The sequence below is a fragment of the Sabethes cyaneus genome, chromosome 2 (assembly GCF_943734655.1).
Source record: "Sabethes cyaneus chromosome 2, idSabCyanKW18_F2, whole genome shotgun sequence".
NCBI lineage: Eukaryota > Metazoa > Arthropoda > Insecta > Diptera > Culicidae > Sabethes > Sabethes cyaneus.
The window spans coordinates 75,274,930-75,291,847 of NC_071354.1; the positions used below are offsets into that span (position 1 = coordinate 75,274,930).

The window sequence follows — 16,918 nt, forward strand, 5'->3', positions numbered from 1 at the left end:
TTTGCGTGCCAAATGTCGACCAACATTTGAAAGGGGCGGATAAGCCAACTATTGTAATTGGACGTTTCAGGAATAAAACAGGAGAACTAATGAAACTAGTCTGTATTGAACGAGAGCAAATGTGTAACTAACTGTTATGAAAAATTACTTACTTATGTTGCTATAACTGCGTAACCAAGCATACGATTGCCTACTTGATTGCACCCCCTCTCAATCGGTTAATCCTAGACTGGTACGAAGAATCTTGAAACGATTGTAATCCAGTGCCTTCGTAAAGATGTCTGCTATTTGATCCTCGGTGTTTATTGGATCTATTTTCAATAGTCCTGAAGCAACGTTATCACGAATGAAATGATATTTTATATCGACATGTCGTGTTCGCTTAGATTCCATGTTCTTCGCTTTTTGTATGGAGCCTCTGTTATCCTCATAAATAGTTACCGGTGAGCTTGTAATATTCAAATCCTTCAGGATGCCTTGAAGCCAGATTGTTTCTGATGATGCCATGCTAAGTGCCACATACTCAACCTCACTTGATGATGTGGCTACAGTTGATTGCTTCTTACTGCTCCAATCCATGGTACATTCGAAGACCTTTAACAGATATCCGCTAATCGATTTTCGATCGCTTACATCGGATGCCCAATCTGCATCTGCATATCCGACTAATGGCTTACTAATGTTTCTCCTTGTATATTGCAAAACTAGATCCCTAGTACCTTGAAGCACTGACGAACTGACATGACACATAGAAGAAAATCCTTTAAAAACCATCGTCCTACACATTTTGGTTGCACAATAGCACCATCTGTTATGCATGTCGCGGAGTAACTTGCATTTGCAGGGTTTTATGCTGTAGGATTTTTACATTTGTATAGTTTTATACTGAAAACTAGTAACACTCGCGCGCCGCGGTGTGTCCATGTTGCGAAACATGCTTTTTTGAAAAATGAGTGGTTTTTGATTGGACGATGGAATTAATGCGAGTCTCTCGTCTATTTGTCTGTGCTTGAAGATACCTAACAACACGTTTCAGCGCCTGCCAATGTTGTACTGTAGGGTTCTGCTGGAATCGTCCAAGATATCCAACTGGAAAACAAATATCAGGTCTTACGCACAGCATGAGATACATCAAAGATCCCAGCAGTTCAAGGTATGGTTCCGCTGTATTTGATCCTGACTAACTAACTTCCATACAATAGTGACAAACTTTCATCATACATTGTCGCCATTTTTTGAAGTAGGGACAATGTCTCTTGTGCGTTCGTGATTTTTAATTTGCTGTAAATTAATGCAATTTTTCATTAAAAAGTTTTTCGAAACCCGAAACCTATCTATTATCTCACTTTTCTCACTTTTTGACTGCTCGCAAAGATTTGACATGAATAAATGACAGCTCGATGCTGATGGGATTTTTCTTGCATTTTGTCTGCAAGTTCCTTGTATTTTGGGTTTTTGATGCAATTTGCCAAGCAATTTGCAATACTTATTTATTTCTAGATAGAATTAACAAAAGGGCGAACGTCGCAAATGTAAACAAAACGGGTGAGAGTTGTATTTTGCTGGACCACCATATAGGAAAATCAACCCTCACTCAGTTTGTTTACGCTTGCGACATTCGCCCTTTTGTTAATTCTAGCTTCATCTATGCTGTTTCAGCCAGGGGTGTGAAATTGTCAAAATTTTGCGGACTAAACATCCATGGACGGTGACACCTTGGAACCAGCCAGTACACCGAAAATAACAGCTAATATTAGTTAAATTATAACTAAAAGGCTGTGTTTAACTGCTTTCTAATTAGTTCCGGTAGTCTTAAAATGAATAAACCTGTAAGTAGGCACCAGAACCAAAAGTACCAAAACCAATGAGTGGGACATGGACAATGTATGTAGTTTGACAGCCACACCACCCCGCTGGTTTCAGCCTAAAAGGCTCGGTAAAAGGCAGCGGGGTGGTGTGGCTGTCAAACTACATACATTGTCCATGTCCCACTCATTGGTGTTGGTACTTTTGGTTCTGGTGCCTACTTACAGGTTTATTCATTTTAAGACTACCGGAACTAATTAGAAAGCAGTTAAACACAGCCTTTTAGTTATAATTTAACTAATATTAGCTGTTATTTTCGGTGTACTGGCTGGTTCCAAGGTGTCACCGTCCATGGATGTTTAGTCCGCAAAATTTTGACAATTTCACACCCCTGGTAAAAGGCTTAAAAGTCTTAAAACTTTTTTTAAGGTGTGTTTTGGGAACACTGCTGGAACTATGTCAGCTGTCACATGTGTCATTTTTTTAGCAATATATGTTACTGTTACACAATCACGGTTAGCTATCCTTATCCTTAGCCAGTAGCGAAATTTCGGCATTTTTCCATCGCGAACGTGAATTAAATTCTGTTAAACGTTGTAATTAGTTAAACACAACAAGTCCCATTCAACATGACCGAAGCCAGCGAATCATTTTTGGAAAATTTCAGTTTGAAGCCTCTAACTAAAGAGAACATCCTTTACTTTTATTTTCCTCTGCAGAGTATGGTAAGCTATGCGGCTCTTTCTGTCAACGTTATGAACCCGTCCATTGCTATCAGGTAAAAATAAATTATTTTTAAACTGACCTTGCTGAAAATAACCCGTATTTTTCCAGATTGCTGCCGAAAAGAGACGTAACAAACTTTTTACTGGTGCACACTCTGTTCGGGACCACACTGTACTTGTACAGCAGGCCACATCTGGCAGTCGTTCCGAGTCAACGCAGGGTTGCCTATAGCATTTGCGGATCCGTTCTATTTAGCTTCGGTTCGGTATTAGTTTGGGCTGTGTTGCGAAGTGCCATACCCCGCAACCACACTTTAGCCACTGCATTGGGCCTTTCGTCGGGTTTCCTGTTGGCCAAGTTGACCTACGATTACCTGGACAGTAATGATAAGCAGGTGGTTCCGAAGAAAAACTAAGCGAGCAATGTGTAACAATTTGAAATTAATGGGCTAGAGCTTTTTTAGCTGCGGCTAAGTCAAACGATAGAACGGTTGAGTGGACATCAAAGCTTGTTGCAGCGTTCTAATTATTCAACTGATTTCGCTTGCTCGTGAATCGTATAGTCAATAAAGTCTTCGACAGGATTCTGTGCACTTTGATTTTTTCAAATACAAATCACGTTGATAAATATTCTACATAATAACTTGTTAACTAAAAATTATTATTCCAAAACCATTATACATTGGCAATCGTAATAGGTTTATTGCATTGATTTAAAATAACTTTGTGAATATATGATTTGGACAGAACAAGTTTTAAAAAACGGCTGGAACTGTGTATGCCGTACGAACTAGGGGCAGCGGCAAGACTGTTCCTCCGGTGGTGCCTTCTATGGATTTTGCTTGGGTTGCAACTGCATATGTCGGAGTAGCAGTATATGCTATGGGCCTCGATGCAACGAGCTGCGGTCCATTGATTGTATGATAGGCTACAGCAGCGCCTGTTGGATAACTAAAGGCCAGCGGGGTAGCAGCGGCTACCGCTGCATTTGAATGATATCCTGCTGTATAGAACGTGGAGGCCGGCACCGGACTGAATAGTACGGTTTTGGTTTCTGCAGTTGCAGCAATTATAGCCAAAAAGCTGAAGGCAATCTAAAAAATTATGGCACAAAAATAAGAGAACATGAATTTGTATTCCATAACAATTCTTACCAGTTTTCCAAGCATTTTTATCATCTAGACTTTTAGACAGCCGGTTCACAGTTAAGCGGTCAGCAAGGAGTGATATCTGTTCTATCCATACCGCTTATTTTATACGATTCCGATAAAATATGCTTCAAACTCGTTCACCATTCAAATGAAATCAAATAATCGGAGAAGAATATCAGCTTCGTTCATAGCAAACCGTTTGCGTTTATTGTCCAAACATTTAATCTGGGTATTGACATAATTGGCGTTAAAAAAGAGCGCAAAAAATCCATGATGCAATGCGGCTGATACTGCTCTTAATTTTTATGCAGGGAATTGACTGAGAACAAACAAACCACGTCGAACTATTTTTAATTTGGACCGTTTGAAGATCGCAAAGTTGCTTAACTATCCCGTTCGATTGTGTTACTCGAATATATTTAATCTGCACCTCAAACAGATGATTGCGCGTTATACGCCACCGCGGGAATCTCATTATGCAAGTTCAATTTTTAAAAAAGTAATCATTTTGATGTAGGTAGTCATTTAATTCAAAATTTTTAAATTTGTTCATTTGAGATATTTAAAAATATATATTTCTTATTTACAAAAATATTGTTCTGGTATATAAACGATTAAATACGGCGCACTTCCGCTCAGCCTGAAGTTTCGCGCCCTACTGGCTTGCTTGAGGTCATTCAGTGCTTTTCTCAACCGACAAACTTTCCTGGGTAAAGCTGGTTTTACAAATCTTTCCGCATCCAGCTGATCAACCTAGAGATTCAATTCGGTAGCCATCGACATTAGGTAGATAACGGTGGTGTATCGTATCCTTGGGCGTACCAGACTACTGTTTAGTACTCTAGTTCTAGTAGAAGGTTTGATACACGCAATTCGTTTCTGTTATTCTCCCACCGTTCATATGACCAGCAAGTGTGACGTAAAAGAGACGACGAATTCCGTCTGCTGAACCTGATAAATCTAAACCTAATTACAGGTAAATAAATTTCGTTGTAGTCCACGTGTTTGTCCTGGAAAATGACTAAGCGCGCCTCAAATCCATCCTAATTAGTCTTCAATTTATAGGCCCACTTACAGCGTAGCAGCGGTTTCCTCCCATTTGGTATTGGTAGCAGCTCGATCACTTCGACTCAATTATGATTCATTTGTCAGTACCGCCTCACACAAAGCTAGAAAAAGTTATACATATGTGAAACATTTTTAGTAGCCCTAGCTATTATCTACAATATTATTGAATGAAGTTTACAGTATCTTTTGTATTTAGGGTGCTACAATGCTGTTATCCCGTTGGCAGCCAAGTGAAGCAATTCATTTTGTTAATACAAAAAAAAACATCCTTGCACTTATCAGAATTGTAGATAACCAATTAACCAGTTCTATAAATATCCCAACTTTTTCAAGTTTTGTCTGTCTAAGACGATCGAGCTTGCATAATCTTTGTGTTAACCTTGTCCGCTGTCAAGGCCACGCCAGACTACTTCAGGCCCAAGATCATCGAATCGTACTTGTTCAATAAACGATTGAGTAGTAAAACGCACATCCAAGTGTCGTCCACTTTGATGCCGACTTCTGCCCGTTGATTACTACACATCAGCGCATTTATTGCAACCTTCCCATGCTTAAGATCACATCGAAATTGAACAATTTAATGGTGGGATAAAATCAAATGGCGTTAGGGTTGAAAATTGTTGTTCTTAAGAATTTCTATACTTAAGCGTGGACATAAATCAAAGTTAAACGTCAATCAGCCTAGTTATTGAAATCGTCGGAGTAAACTTTAGACGGGGTATTTGGAACATTTAATTTTGATGTCCATCCTTATTCGATCAAAATATGATTCAGTATACCGTGAACGCAGGTAATTCCGATCGCTCAACCAAAGTAGCCGATCTTAAAAATTAGACTAAAATTCATAGTCCAAGGGCAAGCGTTGGCCTTGAGGAATCTCATTAATTATGGTTTTTGTTTCTATCTTATAAAAATCGACTACTTTAGTTGAGTGATCAGAATTACCTGCGTGCATGGTAAATCCACGTTCGTCTTATTTACTTCTGTAAAATGATCCTTTGATAGATTTCAAAGTGTTCAGAGTCAATACAATCGCAAAGTTTATTGCTTGGTTAATTGTATAAACATTAATAAATTTTTACAGACAGACGATTCTCCTATTAGACCAATATCTTACCTTTAGACCAGACCAATGCACCGTAACGAGCTGCTGCATTTAAAACATCAGCAATAAAGAAAAGAAATAAAGATGCTGTTCCAAAATGTTTGTAAAAGACAAGAACTATCTACATGTAAACCAGAATTTAGTCCTAATATCAACATTTGTCCTAGCCTGTTTTCAAATTAAAGAATTACCTACCATAATTCATTCGTTTTCTCATCCTTATTCTTTAATCGTTCTATGATCTTATTAAAAAGCGAAACTATTTTATTGTGAAACAAATTTATTCATTAGAAAAACCAGCAGTCATTACATTCATAGAGAAAATGTACCGTAAAACAAAAACAATGCGCTTGTAAATCTATACAAGCCAACAGCTATGCTATCGATATGGTAAAAATTCAACAACTAGGCCCATTCGTCCTCCGGCTCCAGTTGTGTTGGTTGGGCATCAACACGGGAACCACCGGCATCACGGATGTCTCGGCCACCGAACTGATTTGATCCGCTGAAACCGCCGCCGCCTCCGCCACCCATTCCCTGCAGGAAATCGGGCACCTCCTGGTCTGCCTGGGTCAAAATGCGGACCAAGTCTGGACCCAGAGCAGAGTCCATTTCCGGGTCATAAAAACTGGTCGCTTTACCTTTGTTGCCAACGCGTCCCGTTCGACCGATACGGTGCACATAGTCGTCGATGCTCTTCGGTAGATCGTAGTTAATAACGTGCGCCACGTTTTTAATATCCAATCCACGTGCTGCCACCGAGGTCGCAATTAGTATGAACATTTTACCTGATTTGAAATCTCGCAAAGCTTCTTCTCGTTCTCGCTGCAGCCTGTCGCCGTGGATGGAAGTTGTCGGGAACTTTGTTTCCGAAAGTAACGAAGCTAAGTAATCGGCATTACGTTTGGTCTCAACGAATACTATTGTGCCCTTTGGATCGCCGGCTTCCAAGATTTCCTCCAACTTCTTCCGTTTCTGGAAACGCTTAACTTCGTAAATCACTTGGTCGACGTCGGAACTAGCTCCACCAACGATTCCAATCGCAATAAAAATATAATTGTCAAGAAATTGGCCAGCCAACTCTTGAATTGGGGCTGGGAAGGTTGCTGAGAACATGAGTGTTTGACGAGCACCATTTGGGCGCATCGTTTCATGATTCATTACTTTTTCGATTGAGGACATAAAGCCCATATCCAGCATCCGATCAGCTTCGTCCAACACAACGAACTTAATTTTAGCAAAACTGATTACCTGGCGGTCAACAAAATCTATCAAACGGCCAGGCGTTGCTACCAGGATATGACATCCATTTGCCATTGTGTCCATCTGATGTCTGCTTGCAGTGCCGCCATAGGCTACACAAACTTTCAAAATAGTTCCCAATGAAAACTTCCGGGCTTCTTCGAAAATTTGTATTACCAACTCGCGAGTTGGACCGATGATCACCACAAATGGATGACCGGGCTCCATATCGTCGTTGTCATTAAGCAAAGTATTAATCATGGGCAACAGAAAAGCCGCAGTCTTTCCAGATCCGGTTTGAGCGCACGCCATCAGATCCCGCTTGTCCATGATGATCGGTATTGCATGCTTCTGAATCGGAGTCGGCTTGGTGTACTTAGACTTTCGCACATTGCCAAGAAGGTAATCGCGAAGACCAGATTCGGCAAAAGATACTATGGGCTTCGGAGGATTCTCTCCAGTCACATTGATTTTAATCTCGTCAAATTTATCAAAATTAATTCCTGAGCTGATGCTGGATCCGAAAATTTCGTCTTCGTCTTCTGTAGGCGCCGGAGGAATGTAGAGCTCTCTAGGCTTATCCGTTTTAATCTGATCGACGTCATCACCGCCAAAATCATTGTCCCCTCCACGAGGTCTGTATCCGTTGTCATCGCCGTTATCGTCACCGCCGCTAAATCCACCGCGTCCACCTCCTCTGCCTCCACGGCCACGACCGCGACCACGTCCACGGAATCCGCCTCTTTCTTCATTTCCGTTGTTACCGTAATCGTTATCGTCACGGTCCCGATCGCAATGCTCGTTGTTGTATCCGTTGTTAAAACCACGGCTACCGCCACCACGACCGCGTCCGCGACCACGAAATCCACCTCTCTCATTTCTGTTGTCATATCCGTTGTCTTCAGGATCGCGATCGGTGTCACCGTTCTCGTTGTCGTAGTTACGACTGGAACCAAATCCGTTGCGACCTCCACGTCCTCCACGGCCACCGCCGCGACCACGCCCACGGAAGCCACTTTGTGAAGCATCTTGTTCACTTTCTTGGTTGTCATTTTTGCAATAGCTTTGACCGAACGATTTGCCGGCGGCGTCGGTTTCTTCCCATTCGTCACTCATGTTTAACGCGAATCAATTCTTTAACAAAACTTTACTTTCAAGTAACGAGAAAAGCGTCGAATGAACGAAGAATAAAACTTACAATACGGACAACGTGCTTCACGTGGCTGCTGCTAACTTCTTGTGAAAGTGAGTGAAAGAAATAATAAAACCGGATGTTGCACGCTTACGACGTTTTGAAAATTACCATACAACTTTTCGCGTACCATAATGGCGGACACCCAAGGGGTTTCCAGCAAGGCATATTAGTGCGTAGTAACCAGAGATTACTTTTGCAATCATTTACGAATTCATTAGGTAATCAGTAAAGTAATCAATGATAATCTTAAGTAATCATTGGTAATCATGATTAATTTTTAGTAATCACAAGAGATTGATTAGTGGTAATCAGAGGTAATTAGTAAAGTAATCAAAAGTAATTTTTTTCTGTGGTGCGTGGTAATCACTTCTGTTGGAAACCCCTTGCGGACACCATAATGAATATTCGAAAAATATCACATGCTTTTGGCAACTCTGCTCACGTCAATTTTGCTACACTCAAAATAATTTATTTACACATCCTTTTTAAATAAAAATTATGTATTTAATTTTATATAAATTATATTTTATTAATTTTAATAATTATATTTATATAAATAATATTTTATATAAACTTTAAACTAAATCTTGATGTCGTTACCATCGCTGCTATGTAACTCCAGCACAAAGAAATATTGATAAAGGTACATGAACATTTTTAATGCGTTTGGCAAACTATTTCTGGAGGGCGCTACCGACAGATTTTACACACAAAAAATCGATTACTTCCTTCGAGCCTGTTAATCTGTTCTCTGTGGTTATACCATAGCAGCGATGGCAGCGACATCAAGATTTAGTTTGCCACTTACTGCTCGAGGGGTGCTCTATTGAAGGATTACTCGTAGATTACATAAAAACCTTTTACACACTTTTTGTCAATTACCTGGTAGTCTGTTCTCTGTGGTATAACTGCGTAGTAATCAGAGATTACTTTTGTAATCATTTACGAAATAATTAGGTAATCAATGGTAATCAGTAGAGTAATCAATGATAATCTTAAGAAATCATTGGTAATCATCTAGGACAGGACGTGACAAGTGTCAACCGCGACGTTGACCCAAAATTGACCCAATTTCTGATTGGCTGAAAGCGACGAGCGACCATTGACTGGAAAATATAACGCGGTATCACTTTCAGTGTTGCTGAAACTCATTAGTGGGAATACGACCATAAGTTATTATTTCCGAATTTTGATTTCTTTTGTATTCTGTAGTTCTATGCTTGGTTCACCATTAGTTTTGTTTGTACACGAATTTTAATTTTCAAAATGAAATGCAAAACATGATTTTGATCGCATAACTATATTCGTATTCGGGAGCTGTTGTTCGGCAAACGAAGTTATTCTTAAAATAATATGCGCAGGCAACAGTGGTGCAAAGTGTAACAAAGAATAAAAAGAATAACAAGAAGCCAGTTGGCGCGTCCTGTCCTATAGGTAATCATGATTAATTTATAGTAACCGCAAGAGATTTATTACTGATAATCAGAGGTAATCAGTAAAGTAATCAAAAGTAACTTTTTCAAAGGTGCTTCGTAATCATTGCTGTTGGAAACCCCTTGCTTATTATCCTTTGGGTTTGGGCCTTGACGTTCCGTTCCGTTGACGGATGTTGAAGTTTAATCTAACTCGGCCTTTATATGAATAAATTATTTTGACAGTGAATAAAAATATACTGTTTCTGGGTATTACAAATTGAGTTGTTTCGAGAGTGTTTTTCAATTGAAGTTAAAAGAATCTTTTTAATCCGTTCTTGGGTTTTTGTACACAACTTTTGGACCCGGAGAGAAACATACATCTGGAGCAATGGGTAAAAAGCAGCATCAGAAGGATAAAATGTAAGTAATTATAAGAAAGTATCTAATGTCGCATTTTTTAAAGCCTCACAAAAAAAATCTCATTCACAGGTACCTGACTTACACGGAGTGGTCGGAATTCTATGGTGGCCACAAACCGGACTCTATTGAAAACGAACAGATCAAATTTAAGCGGCTTCCGTTTGACCACTGCTGTTTGTCAATGGTTCCCTACGAACATCCGTACTGTGACAAGGACGGAAATATTTTCGAGCTCGCTGCTATAGTTGATTTTATCAAACATTTCAAGGTAAATCCGGTGACTGGAGCACCATTGGATGGCAAATCATTGACGAAGCTTAACTTTACTAAAAATCATGAAGGGAATTACCACTGTCCAACCCTATTCAAGCCGTTTACCAAAAATTCTCACATTGTTGCTAATGCAAAGACTGGCAATGTATTCTCTTTCGAAGCCATTGAACAGCTTAATGTAAAGGCCAAAAACTGGAAGGATTTGCTGGATGACACACCTTTTACTAGAAAGGATCTGATTACGATTCAGGACCCGAGCAATTTGGAAAAATTTAACATTACTAATTTTCATCATATAAAGAAAAATTTACGAGTTTTATCAGAAGAAGAACTAGCAGAGAGAAAAGATCCACAGGGCAGATTAAAAACAGTTTCTATGGAAACTCGAGATATTTTAACACAACTCGAAAAAGATTATAAGCCACCAACAGAGAAATCAGAAGAGCATAAAGTAGCTGACAAGTTCAATGCTGCTCATTACTCAACTGGAGCCGTAGCAGCTGCTTTTACTTCTACATCAATGGTTCCAGTAATGAATCATGAAGCGGCTATTATTGAAGAGGACGTTATTCGATATGAGCGTGTAAAGAAGAAAGGCTATGTTAGATTGTTGACCAACTTTGGGGCATTGAATTTAGAGCTATACTGTGATCAAGTCCCGAAGACTTGTGAAAACTTTCTAAAGCACTGTCAAAACGGATACTACAACGGATGCATATTTCATCGATCAATTCGTAATTTTATGATTCAAGGGGGAGATCCAACTGGCATTGGTAATGGCGGAACCTCCATATGGGGTACAAAATTTTCCGACGAAATTAAACCAAATTTAACGCACTCTGGCAGAGGAATACTGTCAATGGCAAATTCTGGCCCGAATACAAACGGGTCACAGTTGTAAGTATTGTTTTTTTATCTTTTGTTCTATATTAATTTTTTGTATTGCAGCTTCATAACTTATCGTTCTTGTCGTCACCTGGACAGTAAACACACGGTGTTTGGTAAACTTGTTGGTGGCCTAGAAGTTTTAACTGAAATGGAGCGAATAGAGGTCGACAATCGGGATCGTCCGATTGAAAATATTTTCATACAACGAGCGCAGGTTTTTGTGGATCCATTTCAGGAAGCAGATGAACAATTAGCTAATTCACGAGCTGAAGAATTGGAGCGTATCCAACGGGAAGCTGAAGAAAAACAATCTAAGATGGCTAAAACGCAGCCTTTAAAAGTGTACCGTTCTGGGGTGGGTAAATATTTAGATAAGGAGATCACAAAGAGAGCTGCGGAACCAGAGACATCGTCTAATGAAACAAACCTGGCAGCTCTGGAGAAAAAACGAAAAAAAGAACAGAAAGTTAAACAACTAGGTAATTTTAGTTCTTGGTAAGCTAACTGTATGTTACTAAATTTCTTTTTACAAACTATGGTTTAATCGTCACTTCCAAATTCCCTTTGTTTCCAAGCTTTCTTCATCTCTTGCAGACGAATTTTGCGCCGCTGAGTTACTAAGTGTTTTTTCTGTTCAATTCTTTGTAATTGAGCGTTTACAGAATTGTTTCCATTTTCGAGATGGTCTAGTTTATCGACCAACAATCGACGAGCTTCTTGGCGATTTTTGTGTAACGACCGGGATGTGTGGCATTGAACTACAATCCCGGTAGGTTTATGAGTTAAAACTACCTTGTTACTGGTTTTTGCGACAGATTGTCCTCCCGGTCCACTACCTCGTACAAACAACTCCTCTAGTTCATTCTCAACTAAAACCGGAACCTTAGATTTATCGACGGTAGACTTGTAGCGTATGGCTGATAAGTTGATCCGCAGGAAATTGGTTAGAAGCTTATTAGAAAACATTTTTAAACCACCCGAGCACGATCAAGCAAAGCACGTCCTCTCTTGAATAAACAAAGAAATTAGTACAAATAATGCAAACTGCGCTTCAAAACATACCTTGTAGCAATACTCAATTTCGTTGAGATCTGTAATTTCACGTTTCTGCTGAAATTCCCACCGTATGCGTTTCAGAAAGTACTCGCGGTCTGTATATTGCAGTTGCGATCCGTATCGACGGAGATCACGGTAAAGACGCAGAACCAGCTGTTTTGTGGTCAGAGATGGACCGGTCATGACGAAAAGAATTGGAAAACAAAATTAAATTTGCTTGTTTTATTTACTTAAAATATGAATATAAAATAAATGAAATGAAATGATTATGACACTGGCAGTGCTGGGTGCTGGCAGTGGCGTGACAGAGATGCCATCGGCATGGATTAATGAAATCCATGAAAAGATGAAAACCAGGGGCTTGCGATGGGTGCCATGTTTTTGTTGCCAACATCTCAGCACATCTCGACAAAGGTTGGCAGCAAATCTACCTGTCAGACGGGCGCTATTTCTTGCATTTTTTGAAATAGCGCCCTTCGTTAAGTGGACTGTCAAACACCGTTCGTTAAGATACGGATAGCACCCCGCTGATGAAAACACATTTGTAGCTGCTCGAAAGCTGAGCTATTTCTCCCTTTACTCCAGAGATGCCAGAAGTCATTTTGAAGACATTTTTGTTACAAAAAAGTGAAATGTCTTCGCTTGTCTTCACCATGCAATTTAAATGGGCGGAAAGCCGAAAAAAGACAAATGAAGACATTTTTTCTTTGATTCGTGAAAACTTTTCAAAAAACCACCTGGCATCCCTGCTTTTCTCCTTCTGAGAGCAGAGATGCCATATTTTCTAAAAAATGCAATTGCTCTAAAACCAAAAAATCGAGCAGATTTCTGTGAAAGTTTCAAAAACTGAAAATATCTGCAATTTTATAATGATCTGCAAGACGTCTCCACTGACGAACTGACATCCAAGCTAGGGTGTTCAACCCTAGTTCGACCTGTGTAAATTTTTGTAACGGCCGTTCCTCGTTCACATTCAAATAACTGCTCGATTTCGGTAGTTTTGGTGATTTTACACACAAAAAATCGATTACTTTCTTCGAGCCTGTTAATCTGTTCTTAATTCTGTTAATTCTATATTTCCAGTTCGATTAGTTTTTGAGTTAAGCAAAAATTTCTGTTTTATTTGTATTTATTGAGCTTGCTGAAGTTTACCGTACGCACACATCTACGCGTGATTTGTTGTTGCTGTTGTTAGATTTTACATTGATTTTACACGTTTGTTTCTGTTTTCCCCCAGTTATACCCCGGTAAAAAAACACGTTTAAGTGAAAAATGATAAGTTTTTGTAGCCTTTTGCACTGGCCTTAGCAAGCTCTATAGATTCCACTAGCTGACCCGACAAACTCCGTATTGCCACAAATTAAAATGTGTTGTACATAAATCGTGAATCTGTCACAATCTCGAGTTTGCAAGTTCCTGAGGAGCTCAACCTTTATTTTGGTTGTTCATTTTGGCAGTTATGTCACTATGAAAGCATGGGTAGTTTAATTTAAAAATTTTAATTTTTTCCTAAAGCAGAAAACAATCCCCCGCTTACTAAGCCTGATAACCTAAAGCAGATAGCACTTAATATTTGCAGTGATTGTATAACATTTCACCGAATACCATTTCGCGAAGAACCTTACGCGGAATGTACCATTTCACGGGAAACCTTTTCGTGGAAAGTACCATTGCGATCCTCGGGGTGATCGTCTCCTTACTCGTCGCTCGTTCGGACCCAACTGAAGGAAAGCAATAGAGGTCAATAGACCTAGGAGAACAAATAAACCTAGACAGAGGTTTTTTCGCCGGGGGTTGCAGATAGTTTTTGGTGCTCTTGTTGCTGTCTGTAATGTTTTATGGAAGAGTCTAAAATTTCTCGAGTTCGATTAGTTTTTGAGTTCCGCACAAAATACTGTTTTATTAGTATGAGAGTCCTTATTCTCCTACCACAACGATGAGGGGTCTCAAACCATCATAAAAAATCCTGCTTACAAAATCCCCCACACGCCAAATTTGGTTCCATTTGTTTGATTAGTTCTGGAGTTATGAAGAAATTTATACTTCATTTGTACGGGAGCCCCCCTCCTAAAATGGAGAGGAGTCCTAATTCATCATAGAAAAAATTCTTGCCTCCGAAAACCTTCACATACCAAATTTGACTCCATTTGATTGATTAGTTCTCGAGTTATGAGAAAATTTGTATTTAATTTGTATGAGAGCTCCCCCATCCTCCTAAAATGGGGAGGGGTCCTAATTCGTCATAGCAAAAAATCTTGCCTCCAAAAACCTTCATATGCCAAATTTGGTTCCATTTAATGGATTAGTTCTCGAGTTATGAGAACATTTATATTTCATTTGTATGGGAATCCCCCTCATAAAAAGGGGAGGGGCCCAATTCACTATAGAAAAATTCTTGCCTGCGAAAACCTTCACAAGCCGAATTTGGTTCCATTTGCTTGATTAGTTCTCGAGTTATGAGGAAATTTGTATTTCATTTGTATGGGAGCCCCCCCCCCCTCCTAAAGGGGGGAGGGGTCATAATTTCCCTCATAAAGAAGGGATGGGCCTCAATGCACCATAGAAAAAAATCTTAGCTCCAAAAATACCCACATGCCAAACTTTGTTCCATTTGCCTGATTAGTTTGCGAGTTATGCAGAAATTTGTGTTTCATTTGTATGGGAGCCCCCCTCTTAGTGGGGGGAGAAGTCTCTAATCATCATTAGAATCTTCCTCGGCCCCAAAAACCTCTACATGCAAATTTTCATGCCGATCGGTTCAGTAGTTTTCGATTCTATAAGGATCATACCGACAGACAGACAGACAGAAATCCATTTTAGATAACTTTCCTTGCGATGTGGCCTCTTTTTCTTTTATCTCCCTTATTAATATTCTTTTGCGCTTTGCCACATTTCTAAACTGCTTTTCCGCTAGTTTTGGGTGCCATCATAACTTTTTTTTAAATATTTGGTGAAACAAGTAAAAGATTTTCAACAGAATGCTTCATTCGCAGTAACTACATTTAGTTATAGGTATATCCATAAGCAACGTACATTAAACTCGGCCCATTTTTCAAATTCTCTCATTCTATAACTTACGTGGCAGCGCCTTCCATGCGACAAATGTTACCTATTAGCGGGATAGTTCAGCCCATTTTTTAGTTCTCTCATTCCGTTACTTACGTGGCATGGCCCACAATCCAACAAATGTTTTCTGCTTTATTATTTAAGAAGACAGCATTGCTGCGCGAACTATATTTTCGATTGTTTGGTTTGAACGTTAAAGAGGTCCGTATAATGTCTGCACGAGGAAAAGCTAAGGGTAAAGCAAAGTCCTGATCGAGTCGTGCTGGGTTACAGTTCCCAGTAGGCCAAATTCACCGCCTGCTGAGAAAAAGTAACTACGCAGAACGTGTCGGTGCCGGAAGTCCCGTCTATTTAGCTGCCGTTATGGAATATCTAGCTGCGGAAGATTTGGAATTGGCCGGTAATGCAGCTCGGAATAATAAGAAAACTAGAATCATTCCGCGAGATCTGCAACTAGCTATTCGTAATAACGAAGAGTTGAACAAGCTGTTGTCTGGCGTAACCATCGCGTTTTCCAATGTCTTTAAATTTATAATCATAATCATATTTTTAAAAGCCAAGCCAAAACATGCATTTTTCATCATGATTCAACATTTCGACTCTAAGGTCTATGACTATCGTAAAACCTAAGCAAGGTTACTAAATTTAGCGAAAACTTTGTGTTACGTTTGTGCTATACACACAAAAATTAGCGATTTAAGCTAAAAAGGACGAATTACATACGAGGGTTCGTTAAGGGAAATATCTAAAAATGAACGAGCGATCATGTACAAATTGGCTCTCGATTCTGTCCCGTAGATTACTTGTTTATGCTCGTTCTATTCGAAGTTCGAACGTCCCTTATTCTTTCGAATAGACAAACGTATACCTAAGGCAAGAGCATATCTCTGTCTAAAATATATACTCTATCAATATTTATCTAAAACTAGCTGACCCGACAAACTTCGTATTGCCACAAATTAAACTGTGTTGTACATAAATCGTGAATCTCGGATGACCTTTGTCACAATCTCGAGTTTTGCATGTTTCTGAGGAGTTCATGGGTGGTTTAATATACAAATTTGCCTCACAGTAAAGTAGAAAACAACTCCCCCCATTGCTTAGCCTGATAAAATAAATCGGATAGCATTAAAATATTCGCCATGATTATATAACATTTCGTCGAATACCATTTTGCGGAACACCACTTCTCGGTTGACCATAACGCGGAATATAGAGTTTCTATGTTATTGACTCATGTTTTATGGAAGAGTCTAAAGTTTCTCGAGTTTGATTAGTTTTTGAGTTGAGCAAAAATTTCTGTTTTATTTGTATGAGAGTCCTTATCATCCTACTACAGGGATGAGAAGTTTCAAACCATCATAAAAAAATTTCTTCCGCCAAAACCCCCCACATGCCAAATTTGGTTCCATTTGCGTGATTAGTTCTAGAGTTATGAGGAAAACTGTATTTCATTTGTGTGGGAGCCCCCCTTCCTAAAAAGGAAAGGTGTCCTAAATTCATCATAG

General features: G+C 39.4%; 4 protein-coding genes across 4 annotated transcripts; 2 read left to right on the forward strand and 2 right to left on the reverse strand.

The window, feature by feature from the left end:
• The first annotated feature begins 2,312 nt into the window (after positions 1-2,312).
• Positions 2,313-3,115, forward strand: LOC128737419 (uncharacterized). The gene is made up of 2 exons (XM_053832051.1): positions 2,313-2,584; positions 2,641-3,115. Exons 1-2 carry the CDS (start codon positions 2,436-2,438, stop codon positions 2,945-2,947), a joined length of 456 nt encoding a protein of 151 aa, XP_053688026.1. The 5' UTR covers positions 2,313-2,435; the 3' UTR covers positions 2,948-3,115.
• Positions 3,116-6,260: 3,145 nt separating this feature from the next.
• LOC128735584 (ATP-dependent RNA helicase vasa-like) lies at positions 6,261-8,213 on the reverse strand. Its single transcript, XM_053830067.1, has one exon. It carries the CDS (start codon positions 8,211-8,213, stop codon positions 6,261-6,263), a length of 1,953 nt encoding a protein of 650 aa, XP_053686042.1.
• Positions 8,214-9,991: 1,778 nt separating this feature from the next.
• LOC128734180 (RING-type E3 ubiquitin-protein ligase PPIL2) lies at positions 9,992-11,787 on the forward strand. The gene is made up of 3 exons (XM_053828230.1): positions 9,992-10,127; positions 10,197-11,297; positions 11,349-11,787. The coding sequence occupies exons 1-3, from the start codon at positions 10,096-10,098 to the stop codon at positions 11,785-11,787; spliced, it is 1,572 nt and encodes a 523-aa protein (XP_053684205.1). The 5' UTR covers positions 9,992-10,095.
• A 41-nt stretch (positions 11,788-11,828) lies between these two features.
• Positions 11,829-12,527, reverse strand: LOC128735585 (mitochondrial translation release factor in rescue-like). Its single transcript, XM_053830068.1, has 2 exons — positions 12,351-12,527; positions 11,829-12,239 (listed from the first exon to the last, which is right to left on the reverse strand). The coding sequence occupies exons 1-2, from the start codon at positions 12,525-12,527 to the stop codon at positions 11,829-11,831; spliced, it is 588 nt and encodes a 195-aa protein (XP_053686043.1).
• Positions 12,528-16,918: the final 4,391 nt, after the last annotated feature.